At 35.5% G+C, this 20,512-nt stretch overlaps 2 protein-coding genes and 1 long non-coding RNA gene across 11 annotated transcripts; 2 read left to right on the top strand and 1 right to left on the bottom strand.

Annotated features, from left to right (window-relative positions):
• The first annotated feature begins 2,699 nt into the window (after window positions 1-2,699).
• Window positions 2,700-4,306, top strand: LOC119767173. Of its 2 annotated transcripts, none has more exons than XM_038255086.1 (3): window positions 2,700-2,797; window positions 2,860-3,033; window positions 4,008-4,306. In XM_038255086.1, exons 1-3 carry the CDS (start codon window positions 2,715-2,717, stop codon window positions 4,174-4,176), a joined length of 426 nt encoding a protein of 141 aa, XP_038111014.1. In that variant the 5' UTR covers window positions 2,700-2,714; the 3' UTR covers window positions 4,177-4,306. The 2 variants fall into 2 exon arrangements, with proteins under 2 accessions (XP_038111014.1, XP_038111013.1); XM_038255085.1 differs by having other exon boundaries at window positions 3,999-4,306.
• On the bottom strand, window positions 2,716-6,083 carry LOC119767174. Its single transcript, XR_005277369.1, has 2 exons — window positions 5,389-6,083; window positions 2,716-3,039 (listed from the first exon to the last, which is right to left on the bottom strand). It is a non-coding gene; the product is annotated as an uncharacterized LOC119767174 (long non-coding RNA).
• A 6,122-nt stretch (window positions 6,084-12,205) lies between these two features.
• LOC6035284 (keratin, type II cytoskeletal 3) lies at window positions 12,206-20,068 on the top strand. Of its 8 annotated transcripts, none has more exons than XM_038254780.1 (8): window positions 12,206-12,413; window positions 14,799-14,855; window positions 14,925-14,954; window positions 15,039-15,207; window positions 15,611-15,817; window positions 17,310-17,535; window positions 17,598-17,652; window positions 19,746-20,068. In XM_038254780.1, exons 2-8 carry the CDS (start codon window positions 14,807-14,809, stop codon window positions 19,862-19,864), a joined length of 855 nt encoding a protein of 284 aa, XP_038110708.1. In that variant the 5' UTR covers window positions 12,206-12,413; window positions 14,799-14,806; the 3' UTR covers window positions 19,865-20,068. The 8 variants fall into 8 exon arrangements, with proteins under 8 accessions (XP_038110708.1, XP_038110706.1, XP_038110709.1 ...); XM_038254778.1 differs by having other exon boundaries at window positions 14,925-14,966; XM_038254779.1 differs by lacking the exon at window positions 12,206-12,413 and adding an exon at window positions 14,484-14,685 and having other exon boundaries at window positions 14,925-14,966.
• The last annotated feature ends 444 nt before the right edge of the window (window positions 20,069-20,512 follow it).

Raw genomic sequence — 20,512 nt, 5'->3', positions numbered from 1 at the left:
GAGATAATGCCATGCAAAGGTTAAAAAACAGGAAAATTGATGTTTTTTAAGTCTCACCCAAACAACCCACCATTTTCTAATGTCGATATCTCAGCAACTATACTGCCCCTGATCGCATAAATGTCCCATATGCATTTTTATCGTTTTTGAGTTATTGATGCAGTTTTGTTCAAAATCGTGTGCTCTTTCAAAAGAGCCTATAGCATCCAGCACTTTGTTCTAGAAATCAGGAGGAAATCCAGTTTTTTCGCGAAAATGTAACACGTAGCCTTATGTGTGGGACAAACTTCAAATGCGATTTTCTCAGTTTGCTGTTTTTGCATATGGGACATTTATGCGAACATGGGCAGTATAGGTCCGATTTACAATGTTAAAACATGAAACATTCGTGAAATTTTCCGATCTTTTCGAAAAAAATATTTTCAAAAATTTAAAATCAAGACTAACATTTCAAACGGGCCAAACATTCAATATTACGCCCTTTTAAAATGTTAGTCTTGATTTTAAATTTTTGAAAATATTTTTTTCGAAAAGATCGGAAAATTTTACGAATGTTTCATATTTTAACATTGTAAATCGGACCTATAGTTGCTGAGATATCGACATTAGAAAATGGTGGGTTGTTTTGGTGAGACTTAAAAAAGTCAAAGATTTTTTGCCCATTCTGGAAATTTCTGAAAAGTTGGCATTTTATGTCCTCTAAAACATTTCAAAAAATAAAAAAAAAATTAAAAATAGTGTTTTTTTGCAAATCAAGTTTTAGTGACAAAAAGTTAAATTAAAAATCACCATTTTTTTTTACCGTGTATCATTTTTTTTCAGTGTAGTCCATATCCATACCTACAACTTTGCCGAAGACACCAAATCGATCAAAAAATTCCTTCAAAGGATACAGATTTTTGAATTTTCACATATCATTTTTGTATGGACAGCTGCCAAATTTGTATGGAAAATTATATGGACAAACTGATGATGTAAAATGGCTTCTTTGGGCATACCGAAGGCACCAAAAAAGTTTCAGCCGGATTAAAAAATACAAAAAAAATCGAATGACCGAAATCTCAGAGAATTGCTCAGCTTTGATATTCGAATTTATAGTTATGAAAAATGTTTTACAGGGGTGCCCATAGTTTTTGAACCAAGACTTACATTTCAAAAGGGCGTAATTTTTAATGTTTGGCCCTTTTAAAATGTTAGTCTTGATTAAAAAATATTGTTTTCGAAAAGATCGGAGAATTTCACGAATGTTTCATGTTTTAACATTGAAAATCGGACCATTAGTTGCTGAGATATCGACATTAGAAAATGATGGGTTGTTTGAGTGAGACTAAGAAAAGTTCAATTTTCATGTTTCTTTTTCTTTACATAAAAAAATGAGGTAATTTTTTTTGGTATGAAATTTAGATTTTTTCCAAATATCATATTTTTCAGAAATTTATAACTCGGCGGCAGATTTGTTTACCATATTTCTCTATAGCTTAAAAGTAGCGGGTTTTTGTCCTCTAAAACATATCAAAAAATCTCGAAAATCAAAATATACGTATTTCGGGAAATTGAGTTTTTGTGAATAAAATGTTAATTAAAAAATCGGCATTTTTTTCCGTGCACCTATTTTTTTCTCAAAAGTCCTCAACAATACCTACAACATTGCCGAAGACACCAAATTATTCAGAAAATTCACAAAAAAATTACAGCTGTTTGAATATTTACTTACCATTTTTGTATGGCCACCTGCCAAATTGTATGGAGACTTGTATGGGTGAACCAATGACACAAAATAACTTCTTTGGTCATAGGGAAGGCCCTCAAAAAGTTCAAGCCAAACCAAAAAATACAAATTAAATCCATTTCCGGTATTGGTAGAGAATTGCTCACATTTTTGAACGTTCTAACTTCGATTCACAGATTGATAAAGAAAATAATAACCTGTACTGATGTTTTACAAATCTCACTTCTAAACATGGATACCGTAAACTGGGGTGACTTTGATAGGTTTTTTAAATGCCCGTCAAATTAATATCTAAACATTTTTGAGAATTATGGGTATGTAAGCATTAAGGGATAGCTTATTACCGAACATATATGCAAAAATGTGACTGTTACATTGGATGTATCAAAATTAGTGGCCAAATCAAATTTCTATCAATGTCACCCCGGGCTATCAAAGTCATCCCAGTTTACGGTATCTAGAAATTTAGCCAATGTACACACTAGTTGTTTGTAAATTTATATCTTGAACTAAAAACTTGAATAGCCTATTTTATCTTTGGACGTCTGACAGCTTATCAGATCATGTTGACAACGTTTTTCGAGTCAATTCAAACTCGTTCAATTTAGTATCAACATATTACCACCTCGTGACAATCGTTTGCTGATGTGAAAGAGTGCAGTCCATCATCGAACATAGATTGCATTGCAAACGTACTGATCATTAACCTTGAAACGATATTCCATTGACAAACTCGCTCCTAAATGGACCTGCCAGCAATTAAGACATACAAACAATAATGCCAGTGCATTTGAATTTCCCCGGATCAAAATTATTATTGGCTGACCGACCAACAATACAATAGGTGGCCACCTGCTAAAAAAACGTTGGATCATTTGCTCGGGAGACTTCAACGTGAGACTTGTGTTTTTTCACCCTGTTCAACGCTCGGTTGAGTTTCTTCTGTTTAAAAATTCGTGGTGGAATAAATTAATTGAGCAGCAAAATGCAAATCCTTACGTTTATTACCGTTTTTGGGGCGGTTTTGTGCGGTCAAAGCAGCGGAGAAGAAGCGAAAACGTTTCCTGGGTATTTCCATTCGGCTTGTTGTGATTTTTGAAATAAATTTAAAATATTACTTCCATAACTAGCGCGGAGATAATCATCCCCGCCGTCATAGGACAAGTTCTGCCGGGACTCATCAGCGGGATTGTGGGTGGAATAGCAGGAGGCATTGCACCGGCTATTCCACAGATTCCGCCGATATCGACGTCACATTCGACCGTGCTGGTTACATCGGTTGCCGATAAGCCGGTGGCCGTGAGGTAAGTCTAAACAAAATGAAAAAAAAATGAAAATTAATCATGTTTAAAGTCAAAATTACAATTTTGGAAGCTATTAATTGTAAATGTTAAAACCCTGTTTCTTAACACGGGATTTTCTGAACTAGTAAAGAAATAGTTGTCCTTTAAAAAAGTTTTTCTATAATTTTTTTTTTTCAATTAAATAGAATATAAACAGATATTCTTAACATACGAAATAACATTAAATAAATTCCTTTTAAACAGAGACCATCTGAGTCGAGCTACCAAAAATAAATCTAATTTTAAAAAAAAATGATATCTGTAGAAACCATTGTGACATTTTGTTATCTTTGGATGAGCTAAATAGATTCATGAAAATTGAGAGAGAGTACACTCCTCATTGTTTACATTTATTTAGAACCTGATAAAAAAAGTCTAGATATACAGAATATAGTCCAAATATGTTCTCTACGTACAAAACATGGTTTAAACGGCTGTATAAATTCGCCCAATGTGTCTCGATCTGCCACAGATCGTAATGATGCATTTCTTAATGCGAGGTTTTAAGTTATAAATAAATGTTAAAAATAGTTTTTATTCTGAAAATTAGACCATTTACCTAAACCAAAATGAAGTTTTTATTTGACAAAAGGGGATTTCTAGTTGATTCCAGGATTGAAGCATTGATTTGAACAACACAGAAAAAAATGATGGTAATATTATATTCATCAGGAAATGGTGACAGATTTTGTGTCTAAAAAAATGATAAATTTTACCGCAAAAAATCATGAATTTTCATCAGATTTTGATGAAAATTCATCAGGTTCACATTTTTACACAATTTTTATGTAATATTACTCAAAAAAAGAGGTAATGTTCAACATACCAAATTTTCAACATTCCAAAATTCAACTTTTTTTTCTGTGAACCACACAAAATGCATCCTCCAAAAAAAGTCAAATTTAAATAATCCTCACGTTCCCAAGTTTCCACAGCCACAGCGGGACGATCTCGACGAGCGCCTCCGGCCCCTCCACCAGTGCGGGCTCCCACGGATCGGTCAGCAGCTCTTCGTTGGTGAGCGCATCCAGCCAAGCCGGTTCGAAGCCGGCCATCTTCGGGCTTTCCAAGCGGTGGCAAAAGTTCATCAAAAGCATTGGCTGAGACCCCGCTGTATCCAAGTGAAAATTGTGACGAAAATAAATTTGATACGTTTTTTTTTCTTCGAGAAATATTCTTCGGAAAAGAAACTAATTCTGTTGTGAAATAAGAATGATTTAATAAATTTGTATTGTTTGACACATGAACTAAAAATTGAACGTTTAATAATGGTCGTTTTTAAAAGATCTGACTGCGTTTTATTAGAAAAACCTACTAATGAGTGCGTGTTAGAGGTTAAGAAGAGAAATTAATACAAACAAAGTTCTTCTTCCTCGATTGCTTATCACTAACCTTGAATATTAGTGCATATTATAAATATTGCTAACTGATCAAGAATCTCACTGTTTGCGAAATAATGCAAAAGTTCATTGGCAGAGATAGACTGACGTTAGCATATTACATGAGGATCAAACTTGCAATGCAATGTTATACCAGATGCCACAAATTTGATTAAAATATATGTTTATCTTTTGAGTTAGTTGTTATTCATAGATAACTGCTTGATCAATAATATGTTTCAAATTAAAATTTCATGCTTCTTTTCAGGTAAAATACATCGTATGCAGAAAGTAATTCAAGTCATTTTTATTTTTTCAATTCAAACAGATTGCCGTGCCCTTTGAATAAATATAACTTATTCTTTGTAACCAGTTGACCAGGACAACGCAGCTGTGTTGCTGCTGCTAAGAGTATGATAGACCGTTCCATGACAATCAACAATGGCGAAGTGTTTTCTTTCAAACTATCAACAGCACGAGATTTCGGGGCTGAAAATAGTCATCTCTCATATTCGGAACACTAGAGATCAGCCAATGTTAAAACAACATAGAAAATTGATAGTTGAGCATAATAATTCGCTTTTAACACCATTTCAAGTCTTTTCTTGTGATTTTTCTATTGATGTCTAGACGATTACAAATTTTGCCGTTTTATTTTAAGTTTTCATCTGAAATCGAGTGATAAATAACTCAACAGGAAGTGAGGAAGCAAGTTTCTATCAAAATATTTTTTTTTTCAAATAGTAAAAATCAGCTAATCAGATGGAGTCAGTGTGTTTTTTCGACTACTTTTCTAGGGTGCGGGGCAGAATGGGCCACCTTAGAAAACAAACCATTTCGTCTATACAATGTTGATGGGTGATAAGAAATGACTTAAGGGACCTTTCTAACATAGTTTCCATAAAGTTAGACCACTTTTATAAAAATAGTCACTTACCAAAACAATCATTTTTAAGATTTTTCGCTGCTAGAAATTCGAAGATTTTCGGTGTTTTTTTGGCGTGCTGCGGATCGAAAAGTTGTTCTTCTTATAGTTTAATAGCCAAGCTAATTGAAGTTAGTGAAGTTCCAAGGAATATTTAGTTTTTCGAAGGATTTTGGAGTATTTCTGCGTCGCCGTTTTGTGTGAAGATTGACAGTTCCATTCAAAAGTGAATTAAAAGAGAGAGTGGGAGAGAAGTGTTTTCTTTGGTGTGAAGATGACACCGCTCCACTAGAGGTGAATGAGAACGAGAGGAAACGGAGAATCGACGAAACAAACATTCACGTGTGTTGGTGTGTTGCTGCTCGAGTTTTGCTGGACTGCAATTGTTGCTGCCGGGGACTCGTCCGGCGCGTGCATCTTGATGGAATCGTTTGTGTGTGTGTTAGGGGGTTGGGATGATCAGGTCGAACTGTGCGGCTGAATTTGGAGTGATGGGTTTGTGTGGAGTTTTGTCCACATGAAGTGAGGCAGCCTCCTTCGAGATGATCGTTTCTTCATCGACGAAAATGACAACTTAGTGTGTGCTGCTCTCTCAACGATATCCTCGTGTCAACCGACTTTGGTGAGTTGGTGTTGATGAAGCAACATTTGCAGTTTCAGGTAAGTCCGTTCCCTGCTAGTGGAGGTGTGAGTGTGCATCAAAAGGTGAGCTGATAATTAAGTTTTTATTATAAATTACACTGGGAAAACGAAATTTAGAATTTGGGGTAGTGGGATTATCAGTTCTATGTCATTATTTGATTTAAATTATCATATGTTTTCTTTTCACAGGAAGCGAGTTGTGGCGCTATAACCACGGAATATAATGTCCTGGGCATTTGTGGAAATACAATGTCCCATCCCTGAGGGTCCCGGAGCACCAAAACTTCTTAGCATGGTGCTCCCAACGATTAATTGCCTAAACAAACAGGAACGTGAGCGGGGGATCCCCACGTTTCTTCCTCCCCTGTAGATTCAGAACTGTATTGCTGTTTGAACATTCGTGTTCAAACTCAATCCAATTCAACGAATCATCTTTGCGGTTAACTTTACGCAGTTGGCCTGGCCGCTTTAACGTTTGTGATGTTTCAAAGCAATTTATTGCATTGGGGCACTGCAAATGTTAATAATGACAAGAAGAGTGCTAGGCGTTAATCAACCTAAGGCATTTTCCAGGATGCCCTCGAAAGACTGGCTGCGATAGGGTTAGATTAGATTAGATAGATTAGATTACTTACCAAAACAATCATTTTTAAAGTAAGTGTTAATATGTTGAAATGAGACACTATTTTTACACATAATTAATTTTCAAAACAACAAAAAAATCAACTAATGTTGCATTAAACGTAATTTTTGAAGCTACCGGGAGTGAATTAATCCATTTAGCTAAAATTTCGAAACTTTTGATTGTTTTTATAAGGCAGGAAAAGGGTGGTCCATTCTGCCCCCAAGTGGATTTTAATTTAACACTTCCACCACCAAGCCTCTAAATGATTTGAAGGTTCCGTTGTTGTTTGATTACCTTCGTAATAGCTCCTGGTAACCTTCTAAACTATGAACAAACTTTTTTTTTCAGAAAGCTTATTTAAAAACCTCGAAATTAACAACATTTGCGTGGTTTTGTCAATAAATTTAAATTTTTGCTCATAATTCGAAAAATACAATGAATTCGTGGTTTTCGGTATGGTGATGTTTTTTGACGTCCTTCATAAGACCTTAGCCTTACGGTTGGTCTAAATCCACTCTAAAGCCCAAATCCAAAGGTAGCCCATTCTGTCCCCATGGTCCATTCTGCCCCCACCGCCCCTACTATTCAAAAAAACTGTATTAATAAAAAATGATTTTTTACGCAGGGGAATGCATTATATAGTGATTATGGCTGATTTGACTTAAATTTTCATAGAAATTTTGTTTTTTTGCCCTCAGATTGTTCGGGCCGACTTTAAAAAGGGAAGGGGGTGACAAAAACTTTAAAAAATATTTGCATCAGCCCTAATGTTTGAAGATAATTTAATAAAAGAAAATCGTAATATTTTATCATAAATTACGCTTATAAATATTTCTATAATCGTAACGAGTCATACAAACTAAAAGTGAGAAGTTTGAAAAATAATATTATTGTTTATAATTTTGACAATGCTATCTTGGTTCATAATTTATTTTAAAAAGTTAATGCTTATTTCATTCAAAACATTTATCAAAACCAAAATTATGGTGATTAATTTCAACGTTAACGAAACTTTTACCATGCTTAAAAAAAATCATTTTTTATCATTTGTTTCTCCATACAAATTTAGAGCATAAAAATGTGCTGAAACTATCCGGAATCCATATCTTGAAAAAAAAACTTTCCGATCGATTTGGTGTTTTCGGAAAAGCAGTTAACCTACCTACCTAGATAGGAATTTTGAAGAAAAATTGTTACAAACTAAAAAAATCCATTCTGTTAATCAAAAACGTACAATTTTGTTAAAATATTACATTTAAAGGTATTTTTTTTTAATTTTCTATTGAAAATTGATATGAAACTATGATTGATCTTAAACGCCATAACATTGAAATTGTTACCCTTGAGCAACTCTCTACGAAATCGGCCGATTTCGACCCTTTTTTTTTATTTGGCTCAAACTTTGTGGGAGCCTTCCCTATGACCAAAGAAGCTATTTTGTGTCATTGGTTCACCCATACAAGTCTCCATACAATTTTGGCTGCTGTCCATACAAAAATGATACGTAAATATTCAAACAGCTGTAACTTTTGAGTAAATTTTCTGATCAATTTAGTGTCTTCGGCAAAGTTGTAGGTATTGTTGAGGACTATTGAGAAAAATAGGTACACGGAAAAAAATTGCAGATTTTTTAATCAACTTTTTTTTCACAAAAACTCAATTTCCCAAAATACGTATTTTTTTTTTATTTTGAGATTTTTTTGATATGTTTTAGGGGACAAAAAACCGCTACTTTTGAGCTATAGAGAAACATGGTCAAAAAATCTGCTGCCAAGTTAAAAAAAATGAAATTTCAAAAAAATTTACCTCAATATTTTATGTGAAATTGAATTTGGAATCGAAAAGTACTTTACAGATTTTTTGATAAAGGGCTCGGTTTTCAAGATATAGCCACCGAAAGTTTGCAGTTTTTTAGTTTTTAAAAATAGTTACCATGAGTGACCATTTCTAAAAATATATTTTTGGAAAGTTCAGAATTTTTTTTATAAAATTGTCTAAGAGACATTGCAGATTGGACATCTAGTTGCTGAGTTACAGCGGTTTAAAGAAATAGAAACAGGAAAATTGAAATTTTTGAACTCTCACCCAAACAGCCCACCATTTTCTAATGTCGATATCTCAGCAACTAATGGTCCTATTTTCAATGTTAAAACATGAAACATTTCATGAAATTTTCCGATTTTTTCGAAAAAAAATAATTAGAAATTTTTTGAATCAAGACTAGCATTTTAAATGGGCGTCATATTCTGTTTGGCCCTTTGAAAATGTTAGTCTTGATTTAAAAAATTTCTGAACCCTAATTTTTTTTTAGAAGTGGTCACTCATGGTCAATATTTTCAAAAATCAAAAAACTGCAAATATTTCGCTAAAATCAAACTTTCGGTGGCTATATCTTGAAAACTTTTTTTTGCGTGATATTTTGGTTTTTTTCAAAAATCATTATTTTTTTTTTAAATTTCATAACTCGGCGGCAAATTTTTCGACCATGTTTTTCTATAGCTCAAAAGTTGCGAATTTTTGTCCCCTAAAACATATAAAAAAATCTCGATAATCAAAAAATACGTATTTTGGGAAATTGAATTTTTGTAAAAAAAGTTGATTAAAAAATTTGCATTTTTTTCCTTGTACCTATTTTTTTCTCAATAGTCCTCAAGAATACTAACAACTTTGCCCAAGACACCAAATTGATCAGAAAATTTACTCAAAAGTTACAGCTGTTTGAATATTTACGTATCATTTTTGTATGGACAGCAGCCAAAATTGTATGGAGACTTGTATGGGTGAACCAATGACACAAAATAGTTTCTTTGGTCATAGGGGAGGCCCCCACAAAGTTTGAGCCAAATAAAAAAATACAAATAAAATCCATTTCCGGTTTTGTTAGATAATTGCTCCCTTTAGAATTGCATCGAATAGCAACTGCTTGTGTTCAATCATAGTCCAGGGCTCTAGAGCATACAAAAAGTGCACTTATTTTGACTTGAAATATTCGTAGAGGGCATTGGTTTAAAAAACGACATAAAGTCAGCAAAAGTAAAAATAATCAATTTTTGATTTTTAAGGAAAAAAGTTTCATAAAAATTTCTGATTTTATTTTTCAATGATTTGCTTTGTGAATAACGATTTCAAAGATCTACTTTGTGGCGAAATTGTAAAAATTATGTAATATCCCAAGCAACACACTTTGTCAGATAAACGTATTTCCTAACTGGTTGTATAACCGAACGGCCTCGTTACCACAACTTGTTCGACAACTCCTGTGCATTGGAAAAAGCGCACTTTTTTCTGTTGTATAACTTGCCAGAATAAGATGCAAGTTATCAGAGTAAGTTGTACAAATGTCTCTGACAACACTGTGCTAGCTAACAAGAGATTCAACGAAAAAAAGGGGGCGTGGTTAACGGCTGTGCTGTCAAATCAAAGCGCACACTGAAAAGGAAATATAGATTGAAAACAGTTGTCTAACCGTTACCCAACTTACATGTAAACAAACAGTTCTTATTAGAATTTCAATCAACGACGAAGCCAATATGAATACATTAGTTGTTCGGTAACTGGGCGTTGTTTAACTGGGCTGCTTTTTAACTGGGCGCTCGATAACTGGGCCGTACCCCAGCTAAAAAGCAGACAAACGTCAAAAAACCAAAACAAACCAAAATAACCGAGGGGTTAATGGATGCAAAAATCATACTCAATAAATAAAAAAACTTTTTTCAAACTTTTGTTCAATTTCAAGTTACAATTAAAGAAATATTAAAAGTAAGCATTGTAAATAAATTAGAGTAACTTTTATTTTTATATTTCATCTGGGAAATATTATGCATCGGTGGTCCCCTCGTTATTTTCCGTTCAGCCCAGTTAACGAGCAACATTCGGTGACTGGGCTACGTTCTCAGCCCAGTTACCGAACAACTACTGTAGTATCTCTGACTATTTTGGTACGCTTGTTTCTAGCCGATTTATTTAGAAAAAAAAATTGAAATTGCATGAAAAAAAAAATATTTTCGCGCTCTCTAACTGTGATTCATGTTAAACCCTCTTCATGGCGAACTTTTAGATTTTCATTTTTTTGATGAACTTCGCCTTTCCCAAGATTCGATCCGATGACTTCGACGACTTGTTGTTATCTCCAGGCAGGTCCAGGCGCGCTTCCACATCTCTCCACGAGGCTTCATAGTAAACAAGCTGGCCTAAACGTCAATAAGAAGGCTGCTGTCAGCTTTCTTATACTGCAGTGAGCTATACAACTTAACTCCAGAAAAGGCTGTCATTGGAAATAAAGTTATATAAGTTTGTTTCAAGTCAGTTTTTATAACTCCATTATGTAACTTTGTTATAACAAACCGTTTCAACTGTCATTTCGATTACCGTACCACGGAGTAACATTGAAAATTGGTGTGATTTTAATTTGTTGTTTTCTCTATCATGAATTCCGTAAGCTGAAATTTTTTGTAGCTTTTACCGGCGATATTTTTATAAATAATCGGTCAACAATCAAAATTATTGCAATCTTCGATAAATAAACATTATTGAAACTCTAAATACCTCACGTACAAATTTACACCACCTAACAACACGCAATGTCAAGTTGAATATGTTTGTTGAATATCAGTTCTATAACCTGTTCTCCGATAACATTTGTGTAACAAAGCGAGAAAACCTAAGGTTATTTATAGAATGGTTGGCCACGCCCATTTTTCAGAAGATGCCGTCACATGACTATGTTAGATAAGCAGTGAAACAAACAGTGCAATATTATTCTTATTCAACAAACTGTTTTCGAGGAAAACAATGCAGATGAGGGAACAGCATCATGGCATATCAGGATTTTGACGTTTAATTACAACTCATAAAAAGCGTTTTCGACTGAAATCAAGTGATAAATACCTCAAACGGAAGTGAGCAAGCATGTTTCTATCGAAGGTGTTCCAAAATAAGTTGTTTAAACAGTGTAAATCAGCAAATTGGATGGAACCCTCCAAATAGGTGAGAATTTTTCCTATGTTGTGTTTTGTTGGAAAAGAGTGAAGTTGACTGTGTTTAAACACTTTTGTGGCACAAAACACGATAGTTACACAAGTCAGTTATACAAGCAGTGAAACAAACTGTTATTTAAGTTATGTTCAGATTTTTTCTCGTATGTTTATCAAAAAAAATTGTCTAACTATTATTCAACAGTCGACAAGTTATGAGTGCTACTTGGGATTAGATTTATTTTGTCTGCTGTTCGTATTTTTTTCGGCTCCTGGATTTTGTAAGACTGTCTGTTTTTTTTTATTCAAATTAAAAATTAAACCAAATTTATTTACCATAAACATAACCAAAATCCTAATGAAATCTATAAAACACAACCGTTTATTAACAGAGTTTTCAGTAAAAAAAACCATAGAAAAACCACATAAAAAACTAAATATATTTTCGTACATTTTTTCTTTTTTTAGATATTATATTAAAATACCTTATCAAACATATTTTAAGGAAATATCACAGAAACAAATTAACCGCATCATTTTGGCATGGAATTCTTCACCTTTCCAGGCCTATAAAACTGACTCTCGCGGCGTCCACCCGGTTCATTCGTCATCAGCTCACGATCCGGCGATCATCCCGCAAAGTTTCGCGCTCACGTTCTGATCGTCTTCTACAAGAGATTCATCTCTCTCTCTCTCTCGTTGGTTATCGTCGGTCAAGTTCGTGATCTTGAAAAAGAAAAGCTCAGAAGAACTCAGTGTTTGAATTTGAGTGGTTGATAGTGTGATAGGTGTTGGTGGTAATTAAATTTGGATTAAAGACGAAGGAACAAAAAATCGCAGCGGAGTTTTTTGGCATACATTTTTCGGTTCTGGTTTTCGCTGATAATCGCTGCAGTTTGCAGAAGTGAAATTGGACCACGACCCAGCAGGAAAGCTGACGTGTTTGTCCACGAATGATCAAAATTCAAAACGTTACCTGTGAAACAAGTTTCTTGGAGGTGTGTGGTGTTGGTGGTTTTATTTCTTGATGATCCGGTGGAAATTCCCAACTCGTTTCTTTTCTTGATTCGTTGGTCGGGGAGCATTAAATATCCGAGGGTCTCATGTCGTCATGTGAAGATGCGCCAATTAGCACATCTTGGCAGGGTTCAACTGGAAGAGCCGCAGAGACGCAGATACCGGCTGACTTTTGTATTTTGAATGGTTTCTTCTTACCGGGAATGACTTGAATCTGGTAGCACAAAGACAACGAAGAAGATTTGAAACGATGAAAAACTGGTTTCTCGGGATGTTCTCGCTCCTCTAATAAGCCTTTGATAGTGACCAACTGGTGGATTCGCGGTAGTTGAGTGAGACGATGAAGTAACATGACTAGATTTACGAATGCCATTAGAATACAGAGCATTGACTCTATGGGTGCGCAGTAGGTTGAGAAGGTTGTAGGGTTGTTTTTTTGTTTTGGTGTTGTTATTCTGCCGGTTCAATTATGAGTACCTTGAACAATGAAATGGTTACAATAAAATAAAGATTTATTTGCTATGATTTTTGATTAATTTGATAATTATGAAGCATTTTACTTTAACATCTGTTTATTTGATTTACTTTGTTATCCGTATCCTATTTGATTGTTAAGGAAAGCCGTCCTTTAATTTCCTACGGCAAAGAAGCCATTTTTCTATACAAAGCTCTAAACCTTTTTTGCGAGCTGGTCACACAAAACGAGCATGTGAATATTCGAAAATCTGTATCTTGAACCTCAAAAATCAAATTATTCGCTCTACAGCATCGCTGTGGTGTTCTCGATTGCGAGATTCCTACTCGAAACTTGGTGTCCGAAGGCTTGAAACCTCTTTTACGCAAATGGACCGACGTTTTACTTCCCCATCCGATATAAGGCCAGGAGGATAAGGCGGGAATCGAACCCACGCCCCGCTAACCACCGTGCCACGAGGCCCTCCCTTTTTCACAAATTGAGCTTATAAATATTTCTGTAATCGAAACGAATCATACACACTAAAAAAAAATGAATATTAAGTGAGAAGCTTGAAAAATAATATTATTGTATAGAATTTTGATAATGCCGTAAACTGGGGTCAATCGGGACACATGGGGCGAATTAGGACAGCGGTTTTAACCATGTTAGAGCACAATATTTTGATTTTTCTGGTTGGTTTCGGTTAGAACAGACTCAGGCCAACAAAATGTGTACATCCATTTCCAATTATGATCTTTAACGTCGTAACATTGCAATTGTTACCCTTTAGAAATTTTCATAAATGGATATCAGCATTTCAGCAAAATTAAGTGTGAATTTTTATTTGAGGTGCTGTAACTTAAAGATAAAATTACTGATCTTCAATGCTTCTTATACGGACTCATAGAAAATTTTCTTAGCTCTCTGAAAAAAAATATTTTCAGAGACGGGCACAATGAAAACAATTTTTATTTCGAAATTTTTTTTTATTTTTATTTTTCAAGTGCTCTTGTGTAATGTAAATTTATTTTTTCATCAAAAAGTCTAATTTTGAACGCTAATTTACCAAGTAAAGTAATGAACCTAGAGTATCCACATCGCTTCAGTGATTTATGATAACCAGATTTCAGTTTAGCAAAGCTCGAGGTTATTATTCCAGTTTCTTTTTTTTGAGTCACGATGCGACTATTTGGTCAAAGCCTACCGACACGAAGCGGTTGGTGTTTGTTTACTCATCTCATTTGACACCAACAAAAAGAAGCACCATCATCAACACCAAGAGGGGTGACTCCACGGAAAGTACCTGAATTGTAAATATTGTTTATGTTTTAAGTCACTTTTTCTGTAGTTCTTTTAGAGAGTTTTTTTGCAAACAAAAAACTGGTTAAAATTGTGATTTTTTTTGAAAAATATTAATTAAATTTTTTCAGTCCGAATACGTGCTTAAAGACACGCCTAGCTCATAACCCACCTTAGTTGTGCCGCGAACTCGGACGCGTTCAAAACAGCTTAAGGAAGCGTTCTCAATCGGTGATTTCGAGTGACTCATAGCATTGTCAGCAGTTCTTAAACATGGATCGGCGTAATTTTCAAAGGTTTTGTTGTTTCCATGATCGACACAAGTATTTTCACCACACACCTTCAGCAAACTTTTAATTGGTTAATGTAATAATTAGGGTTGCTCATCAATTCTCATTTAATGTTCCAGGTAAAATCATGTTAAAGTTTGTGCTAATAAGTGCCCTCGTGGCAGGAGCAAGTGCTGGTGAGTAATCCTTTTCGAATGTTCTCAATCAAAAACCTACAGTGATCCCTCTTTTGTGTTCTTCAACAGGTTACGCCAGCAGCCAGTACGCCGGTGCCGGTACGTCCTCTGGTCTGTACAACCAGGTCAACTCGAACTTCGACAGCAGTGCTTACGCTGACAAGTACCCCTATACCAATACAGGTTACAACGGGGGCTTCACGTCGAACTTTGCCGGACCGAACGGAGTCGGCGTCGCGGCCGGTTCCGGTGCGTTCACGCCCGGATTCGCGACCTTCCAGTCGGCCCCGGCCTTCCCGCCTGCGTTTAACTTCAACGGGTTCTACCAGGGCCTGCAGGCCAACTTTGCCAAGTAATGCTTTTGCTTTTTGGAGAGTCCGGTTTTGGTTGCTTCTTTTTAACTCTTGTTCTATATCTGCTTTACTTGATACTTTTTATATATTCTTGATGTCACTTCTTTGCTCCGCGGATGAAAAAAGGTTAAGGTTCGAAACCTGTTTTGTTACCAACTTGTCAAATCCGGCTTATGATGATGTCAGACAAGCTGCTGCAGTCAGTGGTCTCTCCAAATTGCGCAACACGATTCTGTTTTGTTGTGCATTTCGGAGATGACCAAGTCTTCCAAACATATATGGGTTATCGCATTTCAAAGATAACCTCTTAAATATTGCACCGCGAATGCACTGCTACTTCTCAACACACAAAATGCTCAGCTTTTTTAAATACAATTATTCTAACCAATGCGTAATGCCCAGTTCAGCTACGCAGACTTTCGCGACCCCGGGAGCAACGGCCGAGGCGTCAGCGTCCCAGCTGGGCCACTACCGGCACGATCCTCAGCAACAGTATTCCCAGCAGCAATCGTGGCAACTTGACCAAGGAAATCTCCCTACCTCGTACTCTAACGTTTACAACCCTAGCTACGTAGCTGGCTATGATGGTGGGCTCTACGGTTCTAACAAGTAATCTATTGCATGCAAGTCGTGTTTGTTTCTCTCCATAACCATTAGGGTTTGTAGAAATATGTTGTGCTTCATCCATTTTTGCAACGAAATTTATGCTCATTTTACAGATTCATCTTTAAAACAAACAAACGTAAGTCGAAAAGATCATGCTCATTTAAAAGATAATGGAGCTGCGGAAATTAAAAACTATCTTCTTAAAACTTAATTATTTCATTTAAAACACTTTAAATTCATAACTAATGGATGGGAAAAAATGTTGCGTCAACTGCTACCAAATCAAGACCCTTTATGACTCTCTTTTTATAGTTTGACATAGAATATTTTTTTCAAATTGATTTATAATTGTTATCATGTTTTAAGCATTATTTTTTACATACGGTAGTTCAGTTTTGGAATGTTCCAACCTTCATTGAAAATGAAGTTACGATTTTTGATTTAAATTAAGTTTCCATAAAAAAATAATAATAATAATAATATCATTTAAATACGTCAACTGAAAAACAAAGGCAAAATTTAAGTTCAAGTTAATTATTAAGCAAATGGATACTTCTCAATAAATGCGCTAGTGAGTGTTTCAACTAATTCAATAAGTTGATTTTAAAAGCCATTATTTACTTATTTGTTAATTTATTAAAGTTGATATTTTTTGGAAAGAAACTTTGAAAAAAAGGTTAGATATCTTGATTTTAACATTTATTTGATTATTTAAAGTTTAATTTTCTTGAGTACAAAAGCTTGTTTGAAACTCTCTTAACAATCAACAATCGTATTAAATTTGATAGTTATTCAATAAATACCGTCATCTTTGGCGAACCTTGACTACAGTCTGAATAGCGACAACAGTGTTTAGAGCATTTACAGGTTTTAAATTTGGAAATTGATGTACACATTTTGTTAGCCTTTTCTAACCGAAACCATCCAGAAAAATCAAAATATTGTGCTCCTAAAACTGGGTAAGACAGTTGTCCTAATTCACCCCATTGGTCTCGATTCGCCCCAGTTGACGGTAACATTGAAAAAATAAAATTGAATACAATGTTGGTAAGATCGATCTCAAATGTTATCGATAAATCTTCTAAGAAACTGACGTTCGACAGAATTCGTAAACCACCCAAATCACATTGATGTTCATGTAAGTTCTTACTCTCGTGACATGATTGTTATCGCTCTTCTCACCTGTAAATCAATGTCATCAACTTCGGCTTTGTTTCCTGGAATCGCTAGAAATTCATGACTTCCGGCAAGATTGATAAATCCGTAACTCAGAGTTCATCACGTTAAGCATCAAGAATCGCTCCCGTCCCGTCCATGTGATTAACAACTAGTCAATTAAATCCTGCAAAACGTAACGATTCGTCACCCCGTTCAGCTCATCAAAAACTAACGAATCGAATCGTTTCTTATTTTATTCTATTCTCTAACCGTCAACCTCAACTGATGGCGACATCGACGTCTAAACCGGTTGATTTACGATGGGAACAATCGGCAGCTTGTATCAGCAGCAATTAGCGCATCAGAACGCCCTGTTCAACAGCTTCCGCCAGCAGCAGGCCGCCTTCGCTGCGAACGTCCCCAATGCCGGGGCTGGAAACTACGCTGGAGCTGGAAACTACGCCGGAAGCGGTAACTTTGGAGGACCTGGCTATGCCGGTGCGTCGGCTTCGTACGGTCCGGGAGGATTCCACCAGACGGCGCAGATCTACCCGCAGAATCCGGTTTGTTTTTGATGTGAGATGACTCAACAGGAGTTGCATTTAAGAACGTTTCTTCTTTTTAGGCATCGCCAAACATTGATACCCGTTTTGGAGGTGACTCACAGCAAGGAGGACCAGGTACACTCATAGACTTAAATAATTAACATATTATTTGAATAGTTTGTAAATCCATAAAAATAGAATTTTGATCTTAAAATCGTGCACTGAGTGTTTAAAATTCGTATAGGGGAACAGCATCTAATAAAGCTCATAGAAAGCGTGTTCAACTGGAATCGAGTGATAATCAGCTCAATAGGAAATGAGCAAGCAAGTTGCTATCAAAAGCTTTAGATATTAGTTTTTTAAATAGTGAAAACCAGCAAATTGGATGGAGTTAGGAGTGAGCGCATAACCTGCCAAACATACGAGAATTTCCTTTAGTTTGTACCGTATACTGGGGCGATATTGATAGAGTGAGGATTTTGTTGCAAAATAGAAAATACAGATTTGATACAAATCAAAAATCAAAATCAAACCATCCACATTAACGACCCCCGGGTCTTTTGTGGTCTCTGTTGCAAGTTTCTACTCGAACCTAGGAGTCCGAAAGCTTGAATGGGGAGAGCACTCAAACCTCTATATACTCCAAGGAACCTTCCACTCCAGTGTTTGAACTGACGACCTTTGGATTGCGAGTCCAACCACCGCCAGCGATTCCACCGGAGTAGGCTTGGTTTGTGTGTTGTTTGTACTTATGGCATAGAGACAACTCCTACACCTGGAATGACTTAACGGCCTAACAACCTAGGCCGGGACCGACATTTTACTTCCTCATCCGATGGAAGGTTGCAGCAGATGGGAATCGAACCCAGAATCATCCGCTTAAAAAGCGGACAGCGTAACCATTCGGCCACGCACTGCCACAAATCAAATATATATATTTTTTTGACAAGTAGAATGTTATTGAATTATAAAAAGCTTGTTCAAAGGACTTCAAGAAGTAGTTATCAAAATGTTTTGAAAAGTATGTTAACTAATTCGCCGAGAACCATGGTGTATGGGTAAGCGTGGTTGCCTCTCACCCAGTCGGCCTGGGTTCGAACCAGAAGGTCCCGGTGGCAAATTTTGTGACGAGATTTGTCTGATCACGCCTTCCGTTGGATGGGGAAGTAAATGTTGGCCCAGGACGAACCTAGATGTTAGGTCGTTAGCTCAGTCCAGGTGTAGAAGTTGTCTCCCTGGGTCTTGCCTCGGTGGAGTCGCTTGTAGGCAATTGGACTCACAACCCAGAGGTCGCCAGTTCGAAACCCTGGGTGGATGGAAGCTTAGGTGTAAAAATAGGTTTGCAATTGCCTCAACAATCAAACCTTCGGACACCAAGTTTCGAGTAGGAATCTCGCAATCAAAACGCCAAGCAATGCTGTAGAGCGAATAATTTGATTTTTGAGTTTTGTTAACTAATTATGAATACACTGATTAAAATATTAAAATATTCTCGAAGTGTCACGTTTTGCTCATTGAAAATGAGTTCTGCATTTTCGAATTCTTTGGACAAATTTACATCAATAACATCTAAAATTAGTTGCTTAATTAAAAGTTTAAAGTGATGTTGAAACAGAAATCAAAAATATTTTCAGATTTTTAGATTTATGCGGTAGAACAATTTTCTAAGTAAATATGGAAATTTTTTGAAACATTTTACAAAACTGGTTTTGGTGGCAACAAAAATGGATATTTTCAGGAAAAAATTCTGATGAATTTTGAAGCTCCAATGTTATTTAATAAACTTTAAAATTTATTAAAAAAAAATATCAAAGGTTGATAAACTGATTTAAACAAAAATTTTCAAATGTAGAATTTTAAAATATACCTTCAAAGCAAAAAAAAAATGGATTTTGGAATGTTGAAAATTTGGTAGGTTGAGTATTATCTCTTTTTGAGTAATATTACCCAAAAAATTGTTCCAAACATTTGTCATTTTTTGTTTCTCAACTGTAACAAATTTTAGCACATTACGTTTTAGAACAAAAGTTTTCATTCTAGAACGAACGACGTGAAGCAAAAAATTTCTCTCCTTTTTTTTGGAATTCTGAAAAATCATCAAATCGGGTGTCCAATTTTTTCCTTTGACTCTAAAATTCCAAACCAACACCATTTTGGGCTACAAAGTATTGTTCTTTTAATTACGTAACAGGTAATTTACATATAACCAATGTTTTTATGCTTGATAGGATTCGTTGGAGTGTCCAGCTTCTCTTCGTCATCGAACATCAACGGTCAATCGCACCGTGAAGCGTCCACCTCGGTCAATGACAACGGCAAGGTCACCACCTACCACGTGCGCTCTTAAGCCTTGAAGCGCTAGACGACCATCTGAAACCATTAGACAACGATCAGCGAACGAAACAGCAAAGACATCATCTTTTTTCGCGTACATGCAAAACCCTTCCAGTGTACTTACAATTTTAGAAAATAGAATGAGCTTAATCATGAGTACTTTAAGACTTGGTCTGTCAATACTTCGGAACTGAAATAAACAATGTGGTGAATAAAACGATGTTATTTATTTATGTTTGTTGAGAAAATTTTCTGCGTTTGCTATCAAAACCAAATTCTAACCTAAAGTTACGATTAAATAACATTTGATCGAGCGTTCAACTTGGAGGTGAGGAAAATCGTTACTATTCTGTAAAAAGCAGCTCGCTCAAAGCATGTGTTTTAAATAATATTGCCTACATAAAGGCGTTTGCATCGAATACGCAGTAAAAAAAATAAAAAAACAGTACTAATTTTATGTATTTGTTATTCATATGACCTATAGATGTTTTAGTATCAATTTTTTTGTATATGAAAGTCGCAACTTTTGGTACCATAACATCTAAGGTCATCGCTGAAATTTTAAAGTTATCGCAGTTTTAGTGAAAAAAGTTGATTTTTTGGCGATTTCGTCATTTTCCCGTTTTTGCGCGTGGCGCGTCGAAAAACTCAGTTTTTGTTT

Source organism: Culex quinquefasciatus, chromosome 2 (genome assembly GCF_015732765.1).
Source record: "Culex quinquefasciatus strain JHB chromosome 2, VPISU_Cqui_1.0_pri_paternal, whole genome shotgun sequence".
NCBI lineage: Eukaryota > Metazoa > Arthropoda > Insecta > Diptera > Culicidae > Culex > Culex quinquefasciatus.
Note: the sequence above shows the minus strand (reverse complement) of the source record. Positions and strands in the feature narration are given on the sequence as shown.

Coding starts and splice junctions, on each gene's coding strand:
- LOC119767173 (XM_038255085.1), top strand. CDS start 2,715: ATGCAAATCCTTACGTTTATTACCGTTTTTGGGGCGGTTTTGTGCGGT. Junction 2,798..2,859: donor GAAGCGAAAACGTTTCCTGG/GTATTTCCATTC, acceptor TTCCATAACTAG/CGCGGAGATAATCATCCCCG. Junction 3,034..3,998: donor GATAAGCCGGTGGCCGTGAG/GTAAGTCTAAAC, acceptor CACGTTCCCAAG/TTTCCACAGCCACAGCGGGA.
- LOC6035284 (XM_038254775.1), top strand. CDS start 14,807: ATGTTAAAGTTTGTGCTAATAAGTGCCCTCGTGGCAGGAGCAAGTGCT. Junction 14,856..14,924: donor CGTGGCAGGAGCAAGTGCTG/GTGAGTAATCCT, acceptor GTTCTTCAACAG/GTTACGCCAGCAGCCAGTAC. Junction 15,208..15,610: donor CTGCAGGCCAACTTTGCCAA/GTAATGCTTTTG, acceptor CGTAATGCCCAG/TTCAGCTACGCAGACTTTCG.